Genomic DNA, 19,414 nt, shown 5'->3' with positions numbered 1-19,414 from the left:
CAGTCTTAAAGCTGTATGTATTTTCAGTTAAGTAAATCATTTCATTCTTGCTTATTCCCTAAGGCCCACCATAAAGGCTCCTTAATTTCTTTGAGAAAATTATATAGATCAGGAAAATCCAGTAAAATACTTCAATAAAAATACAACACATCTTGGATAAATATAAGAATAAAATAAAGTTGCATATTAAAACATCTTAGACGAGCAAATGCATAACACTCATACAAAATTCAGTTCCTTTATTATAGCCTAATGACTTTGAACCACAGAAAACACTGGTCCCTTAGAAGTCTGTGCCAAAATTTTGGTGCATGATTAGTAACAAGAATATATCCTACAAGAAGTTACATAAGCTTCCCACCTTCTAGAAAGAAGAAGCAGACAGAAGAATATGGAAATGCTAAGGGCTGTATGAACAAAATGCGAGTGGAAGTATGTGCATAGGAGCTGGAAGCAGCAGGCCAAGGACTGGAATAACAACCTGTACTGAGAACAAAGTACACCACTCCCAGCAGAAAAACTGAGAGATGTGGTTTTACACCAAAACACAAAGTCTGATAAGCCCCCAGTACAGACTGCTCATCAGAAGAAGACTCTGCATGCCAGCACAGCAGAATGGCACCCAGGTTGCAGCTTATCACATACACCACCCTTTTCCTCAGCATCCAACAGGAAAAAGATCATAGACATATTTCAAACACATACATAATGCGAGGGAAAACAAAAACTTTGTCTAAGATTTATAGAGGCTGACGTAAGTGAAACTCAAACAAAAGACAGCCTTGTAGCAACTGATTATTTGATTATTGGTTGGACTGGAGCAAGAACAATTTTGTTACATACTATGAGCCCACAAATAGGACTCAAGCAGTCCCATGGGCAGCTGAGAACTTTCTCTGGCATCACCAAATTTTCTGCTGCTCTCTCAGTCCTTGACAATGGCACCTCAGGAAGGGAATAAGTGCAGTACAGCAAGTCCTGATCCTGGAACTGACCCTGAAAGCCACAGCCATTTACGAATGCACTAAGGAGTTTCCCTTGGAATGAGGTGACAGCAAGCAGCTACAGCTAGCATTTCCACCCTTCTGCTTATGTTAGATATTACCTACCTTAAAAACTGCACAGGGTACAAATGAAGTTTAAAACTTGCAGGGTTGCATAGTACTAAATACAATCTACTGATTATTTCCAGCTGAACAAGCAGACAAGATAGATATAAAGAGATAATTTAATATTTCTCTCACTAGTCAGGCCAGTCTCCACGCATACTAACATAAAAGCAATGATAAAAACATTTACTATTAGACATTTGTTATAACATAGGAACTGCTCAGCCAACATGCACTATACTTCAAGAAAAAACTCACTTTAAATTCTTAACAATAAACTTGTTAGAAAATCTAAAGCAATGTTTATCTGTTCCATCTTTTTTATTTACGCTACGATTACTTTAAAAGATTATTAGGATGGAAAACAAGCTGAAGATCTTCACAGAGTATCTATTTCTGAAGCACAGATTCGTAAACTGTTGTAGAACTACAGCCCTGTGTTTCCTGTGCACAACCACATTTCTTTCCTGATTGCATTTCAGTGCAGATCCAGTCCAATGAAACAGACTTAACTGCTCTTTCAGAGAAACGTATTCATTTCACAGCATGACAGCTCAAGTTCTTTAAAAAAAGGAGAAGACACTTAACATGTTGGTTAATTTTGATTTATCCACAGAGGCTTGTAAAGGATTTATTAGAATTAACTGAAATCTATTTCTACAGAAGTTTCTATAGAAGTTCATGACAACTCACTTCATTTTTTACTCATATAAAGCATACCCAGGTAACATGAAGTACACTGGAAACAAACACTGGAAATACTTCAACTGAATATCAAGCTTTTAAACATACAGCACCATGTTTATATACACAAAAAATAACCTAAAAAAAAATAATACAAAGTCATCAGTATTTAAATTGCTTTTTCCAATAGTTTTGGGGTTGGTGGTATTTTTTGTTTGTTTGTTTTTTAATTATCATACATCGTTTCCTTACCTTGCAAACAGTCTCTGTATCCCAGGGTAAGATGGTCCTCAGATCAATAACTTCACAGGACACCCCTAGCTTTTCCTGAGCCATCACCGCAACCTCTTTGATCACATGTACCTGAAAAGGCAATGCATTATTACAAGTAAACATCTCATTTCTGTTTAAGATGTCCTAAGTTACACATACTGAGTACGTATAGTGATCTAACATTAACTGCTTTTTTTTAGCAGAAAACGTTTTATTTAGTAACTTAATCAGCATTTCTTACTCACTTCATTTTTCTAATTTACTCCTTACATTATTCTTTGCATTTCAGTGCTACTTCAAGAAAGGAAAAAGAAATTTCAGTGAAGGATCACTGAAGACAAAACTGTTACTTGCTAGAAAAGCATCCTCCACTGAGTGGTATCAGGTCTTAATATTTTATTATTCCAGTTAGTCTGGGTTTTAGGATAAGATTTTTCTCAAGACTGTATCTAAACCAAAATCCAAATATCAGTGATGTATTTTAATACAGAATTTCCTGATATGATGTTGTCAGTAAATTTGGTGTAGTCCTCATTGTCAAAGGGTTGGAATGTTTCATAACACAGGTTTGGACTGAGGTACCTGACTTCCCTTAAGCAGCTGCTAGGCACAGTTCAGGGGATAGAAGCCAAGGACCACCCCCACCAGGAAGTTTTGATGAGGTCACCTCCATCAGGGAGACAACAGCACTTAATAATATGGACACAGTGAGATGGCATTAACTGCCAGGGATCAAAGGGCTGTAGTCAGTGTCACACAGAGCAAACATCTATGCTGAAACAAGACGATTAAGAATTTAACATGAATCTGTATCACACAAATAGGAATAGCTAAACATCAGATGACTGCTTAAAAGATAAATCACAGGTATTTTAACAGTAAAAAGAAATAGCTTGCAGTGTTTTTGTTTAAATATCTAACGCATTGGCAGTTGTTGTAATGGTTTGAGAGTAGTGTGACACATGGGAAAGATGTTTTTGCCATTTCTATGATGCGTAAGTAAAAATATTTGCCTAGTTCACAAGGGATAAGGATTAGTTAATGACCATAAAACACTGAGTGCAATACGGAGAGGAACTAAAAGCCATTACTGCCCTTCATTAGTATAACTCAGGAAAACACACATCAGGTAACCTCACTAGGACAGCAGCTGCCAAGCAACTATCTAGCATACAAAAACCACAAGAAGTAACCATTCAGTATGTGTGATCACTCTCCACCTGTTGAAAATAAACTCTGGATTTGTTGGTTCCACTGCACACACAGCCATCAAGTTCCAAGCTTATGCACACAGCCTGCAAATACAACACAAACTCACTTGCAGAAGTCTGACACAAAATACGCTGTATTTTCTGCTTACATGCTAAGTATGTATCTCTGCCTCTACACAGAGATACGCTCAGCAGTTCTTGTATAAGGCAACAACAATGCACATTCTCCACGTGATGTACATGCATATACTTCTGCCAAGAAATCTTGACAGAGGGAAAAGTTCCATGAAACAGTCCCCCATTCTGTATTACACAGCCACACCCATGGTTAAGTCAGATCCTAAATCCACATTAGGGCTGTACATCAAAACAATTGCTCATCTCAACACATTTCGCAAGCTCTAAAGCACAGATCTTTGAAAAGATGTCATTCCAAATCCACTCCATACGACTGTAGGATGTTATTTTAATTACTTTTGACAGCTTTACAGACAATACTTAAATGATCTTTAAAAATGATCATAAAAAAACATCTTTATGGCTATTTATCATTTCAGTGTTGGGGAGCCTGATGAATATTAAGATTTCATTCAAGTGGAGCAGGCATTACCTAGGAAAAAAGAGTACGCACTTTCAAAAGAGAACAAAGAGAAAAGTATAAATTGTTTTCTGGTGGAGAAATAAGCACAAGATATCAAAGTAGTCTATAACTTAGCTAGTAGGAATAATCGTATATATAAATAAGTTTTCTTGTCCTCTGGCTGCTTGACCTATCACAGGAGAGCAAGAAAGATAGTAGATTTCAAACAAAAAGGAAAGATAAACAATTCCACAGATCAACACTATTGTGATGAAAGTTACAACGTTCCCTCGCCTCTAACAGCTTCCCAGGCACATAATTAAGCCAGGAAAATAGCAATTTACTAAATTACACGTTAAATGCAATTTAAAGATTTTTCTGGTAATCTAGACTAAAATTTGTTTCCCATCGTTCTTCAACATGAATATGTTTGGGCTTTTTGTATGGTTTTGTTCTATTTCTATAAGGTTTTTTTTAATATTTGGACATCTTGGGGCAGGGGGAGTCAAATCATATTCTTGAACAGCTTTGAAAATAAACCATCGGAAACAACGCTATCTTTATTTGTATTAATGGTTTTAAATTACCTGAATTCTCTGTATGTTTCAACTCTCTGCATAAAGGCAACCCCAGACCGACTGCACTATTTTTAAACTGCGCAGTAAGGATCTATACTTGTCTTTCACCACACAACTTTCAACTGTCCTCCCCACTGCCTTCCTCAGAGTCACATCCCACTGCCACGTTCTTAAAAGTGTCGCTTTCATAACCATACATAAATTGTCAACTTCCATCAGAGGTTCCACACTTCTTCCACATTTCCAGCATCAGCTTCAACAAAGAATGAGTGAAATCTTACACATTAAAAAGCAGGTTTCATATAAACAGAAATAAAGTGAATCATTCAATCAACCGAATCATTCATTCAACAATGTACCAATGGAACACATGCAAAGTTTACTGTCTGGCACTTGAGACTGAGTACACGGTTCAGCTCCTGGCCCTTAACCTGGGCTCTGATGAACAACGAGCTTCAGAGAACCTTACTGACCTGTGTGCCCCAAGCAACCAGTGTCACATCACTGCCTTGCCGCAGCACCTCAGCTTGAGACAGAGGAATGTTGTAGGGCTCCACAGGAACTTGTTCCACTAAAAACATAAAAAACTAAGTGAAAAATAAGCATTGGATTCTTAGTCAGTACAAAGCATTGGATACTTAGTACTATCCCATAAAAATATACACTACACTTTTTTTCTTAACAGTAATGCTATTTAAAACAATAGACCAAATCATGTTAAGAATTATCCTTTATTTCAGTGGTTCAGCTACAATTAAAAATATTTATAATGTATTGAATGCATTCAGTGTAATGTTTCATTTACCCAGTGTAGCACACAAAAACATTTACACATGCAACCACTGTAGCAATAGGTTTATCAAGTCAGGGATATTGGTACCAGATTTGGAAATGGACTCTGCCTTTATGGTTTAAATGGTTTAAAATCTCAAGCAAAAACTGCAGTTGATTTGAAGAAACATCAACATAGCCTTGAAATCACACTATAATATTCAAAGCATTCTCCCACTGTCTACCAAGAATGACGCTCCACAGGTTTCCAGTGAAGTGACAGGAAAAACAGCTTTCAGAATCTGCACAGAAACTGTCACAGGAACTTCTGAGGACAGCAGTTTTAAGTGACTCAGATATTTAATTCACCAAAAATACTTTACTATTAAAGTAACTAGAAGAAAAAAACGAAACAAACAAACAAAAAAATAGAATTATAGAATTGCCCGGGTTGGAAAAGACCTTCAATATCATCAAGTCCAACCACAGCACAACCAAACCACCCTAACTCTAACAACACTCTGCTAAATCACGTCCCTGAGTACCACATCCAGATGGTTTTTAAACACATTCAGGGATGGTGACTCAACCACCTCCCTGGGGAAAGAAGCATCTTGCCTTCACTGTAACTCTGAAGATGGTTCCATTCAATTTAGCATCCATTTAACAATTTTTAGATGGAAACATCTTAGGAAAAATTAAGCATTTTATGTTTTCTCTCATTAGTACAGCAGACCCGATGCAAGTAGCTCTGTCCTGGCTTGTACATTAAGAACATATACTTAAAAAATCAAGTAGTGAATACTTGAAGAGTTTTCTAAATTATACCTTTTTTTTATTCCCAGACCAGAGATGGAATACAAACACCAAGTGCTACAGAATCACATAATGGCTGAGGTAGGAAGCAAACTCCAGCAATCAGCTAGTCCAAGCCCTGTGCTCACGGCCCTCTCTCACCACGAGCATGTTGTTCAGGGTCAGTAGTGCTTCCAGCATCACCACAACTTCTCTGGACAATCTGTTCCCGTGTTTGGCCACACTTGGAGTAAAAATGTTTTCTCCTATCTTTATGTCACATATATCTCAACGCAAACAGGGACAGAATGTATCATGTATCAATTTAATTTCTTTTTTGCTTAAGACACAATAGGAACCTTATTCAGCACAATTTGTCCATTCAGCAAAGGAAAGAAAAAAAAAAATCAGTTTTAAACAAAGCACTTTTTAACACAGCACAAAAATCAGATCTGTTTAGTGACAATTATTCTTAATGCATTAAATTATCAGTGTCTTCCTGTAACAATTTCTTTAAATAACAAAGGTCTAGAGGTGAAAGGCACAGCCAGCCCTGCTAACTGACAGTAAAAGCAAACCAGACCGCTCTGGATTTTGCATATTATAAAAACCTCAGGGAAGACAGGCAAGGAAATGAAAGCATGTTACAATACATTATTGCATTTTTCATGGAAAAACCTGGAGAAGAATGCTATAAGTATACCACAGGACACTCAAACGTAAGCTCAGGCAACTGACATGAATACAGTTTGGAAGACAGGTGGATGCACCAGCAGAAGACCTGGATAGCACACATGATACAAAGAGCTTCTCTGTGTAATGGTTTCAGCCATTTAGAGAAAGTAAATGCAGTACAAATTACAAATTACAATTATCCAATTTCTTACTATCTAATATTCTTAACATATTCTCTTAATATTATTAATTCTTATAGTTAAACCATTCTTGATACTTAAATGCTTGTCGAGAAAAAGCTGTAAGGGAAGTCTAGATTTGACCAGATTTTATTGAAGTGCTTTTACAAATCTCCTCCCTCTACTAACAGTGATATAAAACAGCAACAGTGATATAAAACAGCACATGAAATTATCCTGTGCATTTTCTTGCATAACAGTTAACCAAACCAGGACAACAATGTTTATATGCAGAGCACTCCATTCATCTAATTCCGAATTTATAAATATTTTAAATCAAGCATTTCAAAAGCAGATTTCAAGTAAAGCAATTAACAAAAAGTAGTAATCAGACAGAAAGGACCATCACAGCCTTATGAGGCTGCACCATCTGCTGCTTTTTTTCTTTTTTTAAGAGTAGTCTGAAGCACAGAAAGAAAACATATGTTTTCTAATCTTACTGTCTTGTCTCTATAACAACCACTGATGCAAGTCGTATTTATTTCTACACCACCAATGTCATATACGGTACAACAAAATGAAACTGCAAAGGTCAAAAAACATCAGAGTAGGTTCTCCACAAGATGTCTAAACCTGATAATGTCAAGGTGACTCATCTCCTTTAATTCATAATCATTACGTTCTCTTGACACTACACACACAGTCCGATAACCACTTATTTATAAATCAGAGCCTCCTTTTTCTTCTTTTATTTATTTATTTATTTATTTATTCAGATATTTTCTCAGCATCTCTGACATTTAAGAGGATGTCACCATGGCACTTGTAATAATGTTAAAACTTCATAAGTTAGTCAGCAACAGAATTCTCTCTGTAGATGTGTACTTCTGTATTTAACTTTGGACTTTTTCTCAGAAACGTTTGCATCTGTTTGCTTCTAATTTCAAGGCCAGGTTGGATGGGGCCCTGGGCAACCTGATCTAGTAAACATGAAAGTTTGGTGGCCCTGCCAGGCAGGGGGTTGGAGCTTCATGATCCTTGAGGTCCCTTCCAACCCAGGTCATTCTGTGTGATTCTGTGATCTGTGATTTTACAGTCTCTGCACTCTCAGTTTTAAGTGGTTTTCACACTCCTCTGAGGCACCAAATGTGAGTGCTTTACAGTCTTCTGAGAGCACAGTATGGATAGGTGTGGATTCCCTCACCCACACTCCAAGTTAGGCAAAAGCAAGGTCATTCTGTGATTCTATAATTTTATATAAAGACACACAAATATATGTAAAAACTTCTGTTCCCACTGAGAATAGATGAATACTATTTTCCAATGCAAAAGGGAGTAAGTCAAGACGAGGAAAGCCATATGAAGAAACATCCAAGGGTACAAATGTGATCAACAACAAAATAAAGAAGCTAGTCACAGCTGGCTCTGTCACATGGTGGCACTACAAATTTCAGCCCAGATCTCTAAACTGATGTTCTTAAAAATCTAAGGTAATTTCTCTGGAAATCAGACCATGAGATTACAGGGCAACATCATCAGTAAGTTCTTTCAGAAATGACTGAAGTCTTGTAACAACGCTGTGGTTGGTTATAATCCAACATATAAACCCCGCTAGCCACTATTTCAGCACATCTTCACTCAAGATTTCAATCAGATAGCTCATCTTCATCTTCTTCACTAGAAGATCCAGCAATTGTTTCATAGGTCAATTTCTCATACATGAAAAACCTACTATACTCTCAATACTTGTGTGATATTTGTAATGTGCAGTCACTCATTCCATTATGAAAGGAAATATTTTATTAACGCTGCAGTCTGCAGCTGAGTATTTTAAATACTAAAAACAGTGAAGGAAAGTGCTATTTTGAAGACATTTGTTTCAATATTCGAGAATAGCTGGCAGACAAAATTTTACAACACAGGAATGACGAATGGCTTAACTTATAGCTACTTATCAGAAGTTGCTTACTCAGACAGTCCACCTATCTCTCCATATGCAATTTTGTTTTTCTACACTCTCCTGTCCAATGAAGCTTTACCAGTCCTCAGTAAGTAACTGTATTGTTACAATTAACGCTGATGATACAACATGCACTACCATCTTCAATTTACGGTGTTATTATGTCATGCATAACAATGGCTGCTAAAACTTAACTGAACAAAAAGGTCGCTACGACTGAAGCAAAGAAAAATATTAAAGGCAATCGCATTTCCTGCCAAATAAAATCAGAACTTAAAGGAGCAGATTTTCTACACTTTTAGAAATGAAGCATTCAGAAGAAATTTAAAATTTGTAACAACAGTGGTTGTGTAAAATCACCTCCTCTGGAAAATAAAGACAATTCTAGCAATTTATTTTAATATTTAGAATTACCAAAGGAACAGGACTTTCACTTGTTAGACTTACACTGCCTATCCCAACAATGTCTGTAAGGAACTCCATAAGTCAACATGCTAACTACAGCCAGTTTATCCTTAGATGATTTAAGGTTTTGTTATTCTAACTACCAAATTTCACTGTTAACTGTTCAGTCTACACACCACTTATAGTTAAACAGACTCAGTCTTGGTAGTATTTCTACTATGAAATTCAATGAGACGATGTCTTTCAGCTCTATTTCTTCTTTTTCTTAACTCAAGACTACACAGAGCATTCCACTTCCAACATTCACTGAACATGAATCTGACTGTAAATATTCATGTTCGTATCCAAATTTTGAAATCTTACCCGATTTTCAGATTTTCTCTACAAACGTAGGCCCAAACACAACTAAAGACAAACTGAGTGCAAATTGAGGTTTTTGTTACACTATCAATTTAGCTGTAACTAAGGAAATGCATGGCCAAAAATAAGTGTTGCTTCATTAGAAAATACAGCACATCCTTACCTGCAGCTCTATAAAGTATTTTAGGTTCAAAGAATATGCATGGATTTTTATCCTCTATGCATGACAGAAGCAATCCTTTGGCCTGAAGAGGACTTCTTGGAATAACAATCTGTAAAAATATTTTAAAATAGTTTATTTCAAGTACAAGTCTCCTAAAAGCTTCCTCAACAATACACTGACTATAAAAAGAAAGCAATTATTTGCTTTAAGTAAAACTCCATAGCTACTGAGTTATTACAAAGTTCATTAATATCAGTGCTGCGTCACTAACACACACTCCAAGTTTTACACTTTATTTAATATTTTATTTAATTCATTCTTGAGACTTGAATAGTTTCCATTTACACCATGATATAAATACTAATTTATTCCCCTCAGGTACTACTAACTATAACTAGCATTTTAAGAAGAGCATTTTGAAGTTGAAAGAATAGGAAAAAAGAAAAAAAAAAAAAAAAGACAGATTCAACAAACTATTAAACTGCTACTTCTGTAAAATTAATGTAGATGGATGACAAAAAAAAGCAGCTGGGAGATATCAAGTTGTGTAGGCGAACGCCTCATAGGAGGATGGAAGATCTTCAGACTTGGAGCAATAAATTGTGAAGACACGAAAAGGAACTTTACTTATGGCAGAAGTTTGAAATCTGGTAAAATAATTATTACCCAAAAAAAAAAGAAAACTAAATAAGTTCCCTTCATGTAATCTGAGCATTCAGAAGAAATACATACATATACATATATATATATATATATATATTATATTATATTATATTATATATCTATATATATAACTGCTTTGTGTCAATTATGGATGGTCTAAGAGAATATTAATAACAGAGAGTCACCAAATTGTCGCAGTTTAAATGAAAACAGAAGCCAAGAGAGCTCAGTTTCCAAGAGAGAAACTGAAGAATCAGAATCAGACAAATTGCATCCCATGGAACCCAAATCTGAGATACATGGAGGGGATAATGAATACTACTAAACATTTTATAGCTGTGAAGTTATTCGGAACTTCATTTTACAGCTGTGAAGATTCAAAACTCGACCTAAATCATCTGTCTCATCCAATTAACTCTGTAAGTGAATTTTTTAAGCAAGGGAGAAGCAGTCTGATTGAATTGCAACAAAACATTTGATAACAAACATGAGAAATTATCAGTCTGATGAATGCTAGCAGTGCAGCTCCTTCAGGACTACTTTTAGAACAGACTTTTACCTTACTCTATGATTCAAACTCAGAACACAGAAATGAAAACTATTCAAAAGCTCAATCAATACCAGTAGAGAGGGTGATATAAAAAAAGATGAGTTCACATATCAAAGGAAAACTGAATGATATACCATAATAAGTCTGCATTTAGCAAGTATATTTTTGTTACAAATTTAGAACTCAGCAGTAGACATTCAGAGAAAGATGTGAGTGCATTATTTGCTCAACTGATAATTATGACACTAAGCAGTACAGCTTCAAAAGACATCATCGCGCAGTGAAGGAAGTGTTAGTGTTATTGAAAAAAAACACTGCTAGAAATTCAGTTGGAATACTTCGTGAGTACATTGTTTTGAAAGAAAATGAATCAAAACAGATGCCAAAAAATATCTCCTTGATAGTTTGATTTGTTTAGTCTAAGAAGAAACAATGACTAAAGGGAAAACAATTGCTCTCTGCACATGAAAGGAAAAAGGGAGTAGAAGATTCAAGTTAGAAAGAAATTTCGTCTGGAAATGGAAAGAAAATTTCTATCTGCAATGGCAAAGATCCTGGCACACTCTTGCAACTGAATAAAGAGAGTCAATACTATAATTTAAGACAGATGGATGCACTAAGACATCTCCTCACAATGGTAGACAAAAGAAACAATGATCTAACAGCACCCTCCTCACTTCAACGAACGTTACTCTTAAACGCTTACAATGACAGTTTCTCATTTCAACATCCAAAGTTACAAAAACCTTCTTCTGCTAAGGAAATCTGAACCTCACCTTTCACTTACCAAGAACAGTGCAAAACCTTCAGTCACTAACCAACTACAGAGCTTAGTAAGAGGGCAGTTCTGCAAACCATTCTCCCGTGGGACATTTCCTGTCCTCTCCAACCTGTAAATCATGGGTTTACCTCCCATACAAAATATGCACACATGACAAAGCCTTCACTGAGTTACATTAATATTCCACTACAAGCATATTCATATGAAATAGAGTTTCGATTTCAGTAAAGCAGTAATAACTGTTTTAAACATACTGCAATAACGAACAGCTTTGCAGAAAATATCAAAGGTGCAGCACTGTTTTTACTAAGACACAAAATTCAAGAGTCTAAAGTATTCCTCCATGCATCCAAAAAGAATACATGGTACCATCATTTTCATAGAATTCAGCCATTCTTTAACTGAGATGGCAGCGATTAACTGTAACAATGTATTTTAGCACATTACCCAAAGAATTTCCGCTTTGGGTTCCTTTAAGCTCTTCAGCAACTCATAATGCCCTACAGTCCCTAAGGCTTCTTCCAAACCCCAGTGACCATCACTTTTTTCCAGTAGTACCTGCAAGCCATAAACCAGCATATTTGCCCCCACTAATGTATCCCCACATCTCATCCTTGGTATAACTAAGATATACAGCTTAAGATACTGAACTAGAAAGGTATTTTCCATACACACATTTATACTAAAAAGAAAAAGAAAATGAAAAAAAAAAAAAAATGAAAAAAAAAATACATTAAGAAGAAGAATTGATGACAAAAGAAAACAATATCATTGGGCATAATACAATTTTTACTGACTTACTCAGAAGAATGAGCTCAGTAGTATTAGACTGCACAGAATTAGGAAGGGTTTTAACCAACAGAAAATCTCAGCACCTAGATAGTTCAATATGAAGATCTGAGACTGACAAACAAGGCCAGCAGATAGATCTGGTGTCAGTATCTTAATCATAAAAACAACCTTATTATTCTTCTACAACATAATAAACTACTCACGTTCTCTGAAGAAAGCTCAAGAAACCTTCAGAATCAATTACCTGGCAAGAGCAGTAATTAGTACTTGTACTAAGAAGTTTACTTGTCTATTTCACTGAATATTTTTGAGTTTAGTATAAGAACAACTCAGAGACCATAAAGAACACCCAAAGATAAAGATGTATTCCCCTTTTTCAAGAGTCACGAAATATAAAGCAAATAACATACAACAAAATGGGACAATATAAGCTCCTATTTACAAGTAGGATAAATGCTTATGTCCTCCCTGTACTAGAGTAATATCTGACACTTCAGTACACCAATACCATATTAAGGAGTAATTTAAACAAAAGATAAACAACGAACATGTGTCTTCCACATACAAATACTGTTTTTGTTCAAGTCCGTCCCATTAATCAAGCTGTGATTCATCCCTTAATGGGTTGGATGTCAGTTAATCCAAATGTACAAGTCCATGGACATTAATTTACTTAGAAAGAATGGACTTTACTCAGAATTTACTCAGGAAGCTGGCAAAGAGTGTTTTCTTAATCTGAGATGACCAGATCCCCCCACTCCATCTTCGCTAAGAACCACATCCACCTAAATGCTAAGAATCTTTACTTTCAAGAAATGCCACTTTCCCACACAGAAAGCTTGCCCCAAGGTTTCATTCACATAATCACAGAACAGTTGACGTTGGAAGGGCCCTCTGGATTCACCTGGCACAGTCGCTGCTCAAACTCAAAGCAGGTTGTCCAGGATCACTTTAATATGGCTTCTGAATATCCCCAAGGAAGGAAACTCTACAACCTCTTTAGGCAACCAGGGCTCAGTCACCCACACAGTTAAATAGGTGCTTCCTGGTGTTTCAGATTGACCTCCTGTGTTTCAGTGTGCAACTAATGGCTTTTGCTTTTTCACTGTAATTTATATATGTGAATTTTATAAATCACCTAAGGACACCTGTATGAAAAAAAAAAAAAAGGAGGGGAAAGCACTATTCATTAGTTTTTAATTTCTGTAGTATGTTGGGGACACTGAGCAAATGGAAAACATATTCTTCTAGTGCAAAAAGCAAACACGACACTATACCTGCTAAAGGTTGTTTCAATTATGACTATAAATTCTCCAACTCTTAACACAGTTCAAGCTTTATTAATTGAAAGCCTCTAACAGTTCTTAACTAGAATATTCAGATGTTCAGCTGGGTACATTGACTTCCATCCTCCCTTCCCGGCCTGCACTCAGACTCATTAGTCTGATTAGTCAGGTTCACAATCAACCTTTGTAACATAAGAATTACTGTACCTTTATTCCTGGACAATGAGCAAAAAAAGCTTCTGGACTTTGAGAGTGATACAGCGCACCATGTCCTACACAACCCCAGGGGGCTCTGATGGTGAGGTTTCCACAATTAAACAGATCTCCGGAGCGGTAACGATACTTTGCTGCTTCATTAACGATCTGAGGAAAAAAAGAAAAAGTAATATCCAGTCCAACACCTCTTGTTAGATATCATTAAACCTGTACGACGCACAAGATGCATCCATATCATCTACTCCATGCATAGAATTCAGAGGACCAAACTAGATGCAAAAGGCTCTTGCAAGTCTTTCGAAAGGTAAATATTTTCCAAGGCAAGTGAGTTGCTAGTTTAGCGGGTTCAAGTTAAACACTCAGTTGCCAAGAGTAGTCATATAGCCCAGTTGCTTCCCCATTCCCCGAAGACAGTCAGTCAGCTCAGTTCAAATTCACAGTTTATCCTGTTGACAAATGGTTGGCCTACAATCACACAAAGAATTAAGAGATGGTGCTGGGACGACACAGCTGGAGAATTTAAGGCAGTTTAAGCTAATTTACATTATATAATCACCAGTCAACCTGGAAATGGTACCTCCCTGTTTACACAGTGCATGCATAAATACTATTACAGCTGTGGCTGTTTTTGCATAAAGCATATATTCAGACAACGTATTAATGCTAACAAAAGAATATTTAAAACAAATTCATAAAACAACTTTTTTATTTCATTCAAAATTATTGGTACTAACCTGATCGAATGCTGGAAAAATGTAATCTGCAAACTGAATTTCTGCAATGGCTGTAGCACCTGCAACAGCAACTCCAATACCAAATCCAACAATTCCTTGCTCACACAAGGGGGTATTGAAAACTCTATCTTTGCCTGTAAAACAAAAACAATTCCTTTAACACACCAATTGTAAGTGGAAAACTGAGCCCCAGAAATACTCAAGTTAAATTGTCTGCAGTTAAGCAGTCACTCAAAGGAAGACAAGGCTTAGGGTTAGATCTAAGTTAAAAACAGTTTAATTAATTTACAATATTCTCATTAGCATTTCAAGGAAAATAAGTTGTTCCAATGACATGCAGATGAACATGTGTAGTCATGTTTATATGGGAGGAATAAAGAGTACTTGCAAACATTAAGAAAGTTACAACGGAGAAAAAAAAATGTTGTGACTTCAAGTGTTTTTTTTCTTTTCCAGACAATCAAAATCATCTGTCCATCCTCAAACATACATGACCGTAAACATGCCATCTGTCTCCAGTATGCTTTCCCACCACTTCCTATAAGCAGATCCCAGTCTAACCAGTTTTTTTAAAGACTGCATTTCCCAAAGAGTTTGGTTCATCAGTAGGAATCATAGAATCACAGAATTATGGAATCATAGAATTGCTCAGGTTGGAAAAGACCTTCAAGATCATCAATTCCAACCTCAATCTAACCATACTACCGTAACTCTAACAACCCTCCGCTAAATCATGTCCCTGATCACCACATCCAAACAATTTCAAACACATCCAGGAATGGTGACTCAACCACCTCCCTGGGAAGCCTATTCCAGTGTTTAACTACCTTTCTCTAAAGAAATTTTTCCTGACATCCAACCTAAACTTACCTTGGTGCAACTTGAGACCATTTCCCCTCGTCCTGTCACCTGTCACCAGTGAGAAGAGACCAGCCCTGCTCTCACTGTAAGCATCTTTCAGATACTGGAAGAGAGAGCAATAAGGTCTCCCCTCAGCCTCCTCTTACCCAGACTACATAGCCCCAGTTCCCTCAGTCCCTCCTCATAGGGCATATTCTCCAAGCTCTTCACAAGCTTCACTGCCACTACCTGGACCTGCTCCAGTTCCTCCATGTCCTTTCTGTACTAAGGTGCCCAAAACTGAACACAGTACTCAAGGTGAAGCCTCACCAATGCAGAGTCCAGCAGCGGGATGACTTCCCTAGTCCTGCTCACCACACCATTCCTGATACAACCCAGGATGCCATTGGCCTTCTTGGCCACACTGCTGGCCCATATTCAGCTGAATGTCCATCAGAACACCAAGGTCCCTTTCCATCAAGCAGCTTTTTAGCCACTTCTCCCCATGTCTGTGGGGTTGCCTGGGGTTGTTGTGACCAAAATGCAGGACCCAATACTTGGCCCTATTGAAACTCATACAGTTTACCCTGGTCCATCAGTCCAGTCTATCCAGGTCCCTCTGTAGTGTCTTTCTCACCTCTGGCAGACCAACACTCCCTCCCAGCTTGGTGTCAGAAAAAAAAATCTCTTCTTGGTGTTTCGGGCAAAAGACTGGAAACCAAATATTTTGTTGTTTTATAACATTCCCATGCAAGTGCAAAATGCTCATTTTAACTGACATTTCTGTGCCATGGTAATTTCATATTCCAAATAGACTTTGATAAATAATTACAAAATCGTTCAGTTCGTGACAATAAAAACGAGGGGAGGGAGATGAAACAGCATTACAATTTCTTCTGTAATATAAACGTGCAATATTTTCCGGTAGTGTTTTGAGTTTCACACTTTAAGAATTGTTTTGGTTTGGTTTTCGACAGATCAGGCAGCAGGTTTTGGCTTTCCCTCCCTCTGCTCTCCTCCTTTCACACCTCCTCATGAAAATTTCTATGACACAACTCATTTAAAGCAAGTAAAAAAGAATGCCATCCAAGGATACTAAAATGTTAGTGGTGTCAGTGAGGCTACATAAGTCATCACAATTCTGAATGCCTAGCACAATTGCAAGACATTACAGATTCACAGGCAAGACAGGAGAAATATTTTCAAGCACCTTTAAACAAAAAAAAACATTTTTTTGGAGGGAAGCATTGTTTTCTGAATTTCCATGACTTCTACTCATTCCTTAGAAATGAGTGTTTGTACCAAATCCCTGTGACCTACAGTACATTTAAGATATGAATGCACTGAGCCACTTTTTGTTTAGAAATTGATTTCCAAGAAACTTCAAGCTTTTATTTCTTAGGACTTAGAAGTATTGCCATTCCTGGGAGACACAAGAATGTTACCATAACTAAATCAGCAATTAAGACTGAATTCCAGATTAACAAAATCATTGCATAGCTTTTGAAATAAGTTCCTTGTTGTCAATATGCCAAATATTCATTGAATATTATCCTGATCAACTCTTGAATCATATCACCCTGCAGATCTCAGAACATTTTACAAGTAGGAAGATCAACTAGCTACATATGAGCAAACTGACTCAAGTAATTTCCAGATGTGGGTCAACTGTACTTTGTTTCACATGTCCTGCAAAATAAATAAAATAATCCTTACAGATACCATGTTTAAAAGTTCTTCAGACCAGAACTGATGCAGAAAGTCAGAATGGCAGTAACTTTGTAGCACTGTTATTCACTGTTGCTGGGCATTTACCACCAGTGTGCCTCAGTGTAACACCAAGCCTGCATATTCCTGTTCTTCCTTTACATGTACTACCACCATCACTATGTAAAAAATAGCTCTAACCACAACAGGTTCCCAAAAAAAAAAGACGAGTAAATCCAGACAAGGAAAAGATCTTTATAAAAACATTGTTTGGTTTTTTTGTCCTTGCAATTAATAATTTCAGATAGATATCAATCATTCACTGGTTTTGTTGCCAAGAAATTTACCAAAAAGAACAATCAGTTTGAAAAGCTTCAAAAGGGGGTTATGTCTTCCCTTAGAAACAGACAAATGGAGACTGTTTAAGTCACATCAGCACTCTCCTTCCCACATGCAGAAAAAGGAAATTCGGCTCTAAGGGCTATTTAGGAGAATGCAGAGTCAGTAGATCAGTAAACTAATCCATAAGACAGAGAAAGAAAGAAATGCCATGGAAAGACAAAAGAAACCCTATAATAAGGCCACAGAATGATTTTTAAACTAGAGCAACCACATGCTGCTGCCCTTGACCCCAGAGGACAGCTATATGCATCTCCCAGGACTCCCTCTGCTTAGGGGCACCACAGCCTTCCTCTTACTCCTAATGTGCAACAGGCCTCCTCCGCAGGTGTCAGTACCACCGGTAGCAGCCTGAGCAATCCAAATCTCCATTTAGCACCTGTATTTTTATTTTTCAGGGCCTATAGCCAGTATAATCTAATCAACAGACAGCTTTCTTCAGCCAAAATAATTTTTAGCTAGGAAAAAGGAGCATAAGGCACCCATGAAAATGTGTGCATCTGTCCCAGGCTTCACCACTGCCTGGGCCTGTGAGGAAGATCTTCTCTTCAATGATGCACGTAATGTTAGCTTTTCTTTATTTCTTTCTACATCATTTTGTCTCAAAGCACATTAACATCATATTACATGTGTTTGTTTCATAGATGTCTACAGGCAGTGCAAAGTGTTTGACCTCATTCACTTACATGGTATTCTGATCGTACACAAGCAAATGTATTTTTAAATGCACCACACTTCATAGAGGCCTGAAAACCAGTAGCTGCATAATGGAAGGTTAGGGCATGGTTTGTATTTTAATTTGTTTCTCTTAGATGTGCTGTCCCATTTGGTCATAATTCTTCCCTCTCAGGCAGAGCACTGGAAATCATCTCATGGGTGTACTATAGGTAGAAAGGTAAAGCAAGCCAGCAGTGCATACTGTCACATAAGAAAACAAACAAATTGCTGAGAATTGCCCAGAAACAGTCAAGTAATACTAAGCTTACCTGATCTTATTCTGTTAAGAACAGGTTTTTTCAGAATAACTGAAATATTTTTGTGCACTGGTTCTGTAAATAATTGTAATATCATCATTCAAAAAAGTAAAATTAAATTAAATGGACTTGAAAAACCCTATGAAATTAGTTTTTGAGTAGTAGTTTATAAAAACTTCAAAAATAGCTGTTTAATATCATTTTTAGATATTTTCTGTATTCAGAATATAAAAGACACCCACTAACAAGACTGCTAAAAGTTTCGGGATTAAATTAGAGGCAGCATGATGCTATCAATGGGTACGATAAAATAAATGATGTGAGAATCAGTGAAAGAAAACATAAAATATACCATGACAGTTCTAACATAATCCGTTTGAAGCACCTAATTGGAACTTTCAGAAGTAAAGGTGTAATCCTGAGGTACTTCAGCTCAAAATGATAAAGACAGTCAGGTAATTCTCACTATATGAGATTCATAACTTAGGAATTAATTTTAGATGTATAACAATTATAGTCAACCAAAGCCTAAAGTATGCATTTTCCATTCATTAGATGGGAAAACACATCTTGGATATGGTTTCATTACAATTTTGTTTTACATAAAAGCTAGCCTTCCAGGACAAAAGATACACACGTCATCAGATAAAGCAAATTTCCTGAACACTAGAAACGTTATGGTATGTTTTTAGCCTCTTATTTGTATTTACACAATCTGAAAACCATTAA

The 19,414-nt window shown here is 36.7% G+C and overlaps 1 protein-coding gene across 2 annotated transcripts in view; it reads right to left on the bottom strand.

Moving 5' to 3' along the window:
* Positions 1-19,414, bottom strand: part of BCKDHB (branched chain keto acid dehydrogenase E1 subunit beta) — a 106,466-nt gene that overhangs the window by 68,416 nt on the left and 18,636 nt on the right. For both annotated transcript variants that reach the window (XM_072333517.1, XM_072333516.1), the window contains exons 4-8: positions 14,766-14,899; positions 14,023-14,178; positions 9,744-9,852; positions 4,909-5,006; positions 2,046-2,156 (exon numbers count right to left, since the gene is read on the bottom strand). In XM_072333517.1, the coding sequence (XP_072189618.1) occupies positions 2,046-2,156; positions 4,909-5,006; positions 9,744-9,852; positions 14,023-14,178; positions 14,766-14,899 (608 nt within the window). The remainder of the gene's footprint in view (positions 1-2,045; positions 2,157-4,908; positions 5,007-9,743; positions 9,853-14,022; positions 14,179-14,765; positions 14,900-19,414) is intronic.

The sequence above is a fragment of the Excalfactoria chinensis genome, chromosome 3 (assembly GCF_039878825.1).
Source record: "Excalfactoria chinensis isolate bCotChi1 chromosome 3, bCotChi1.hap2, whole genome shotgun sequence".
In the NCBI taxonomy this organism is placed as follows: domain Eukaryota; kingdom Metazoa; phylum Chordata; class Aves; order Galliformes; family Phasianidae; genus Excalfactoria; species Excalfactoria chinensis.
Note: the sequence above shows the minus strand (reverse complement) of the source record. Positions and strands in the feature narration are given on the sequence as shown.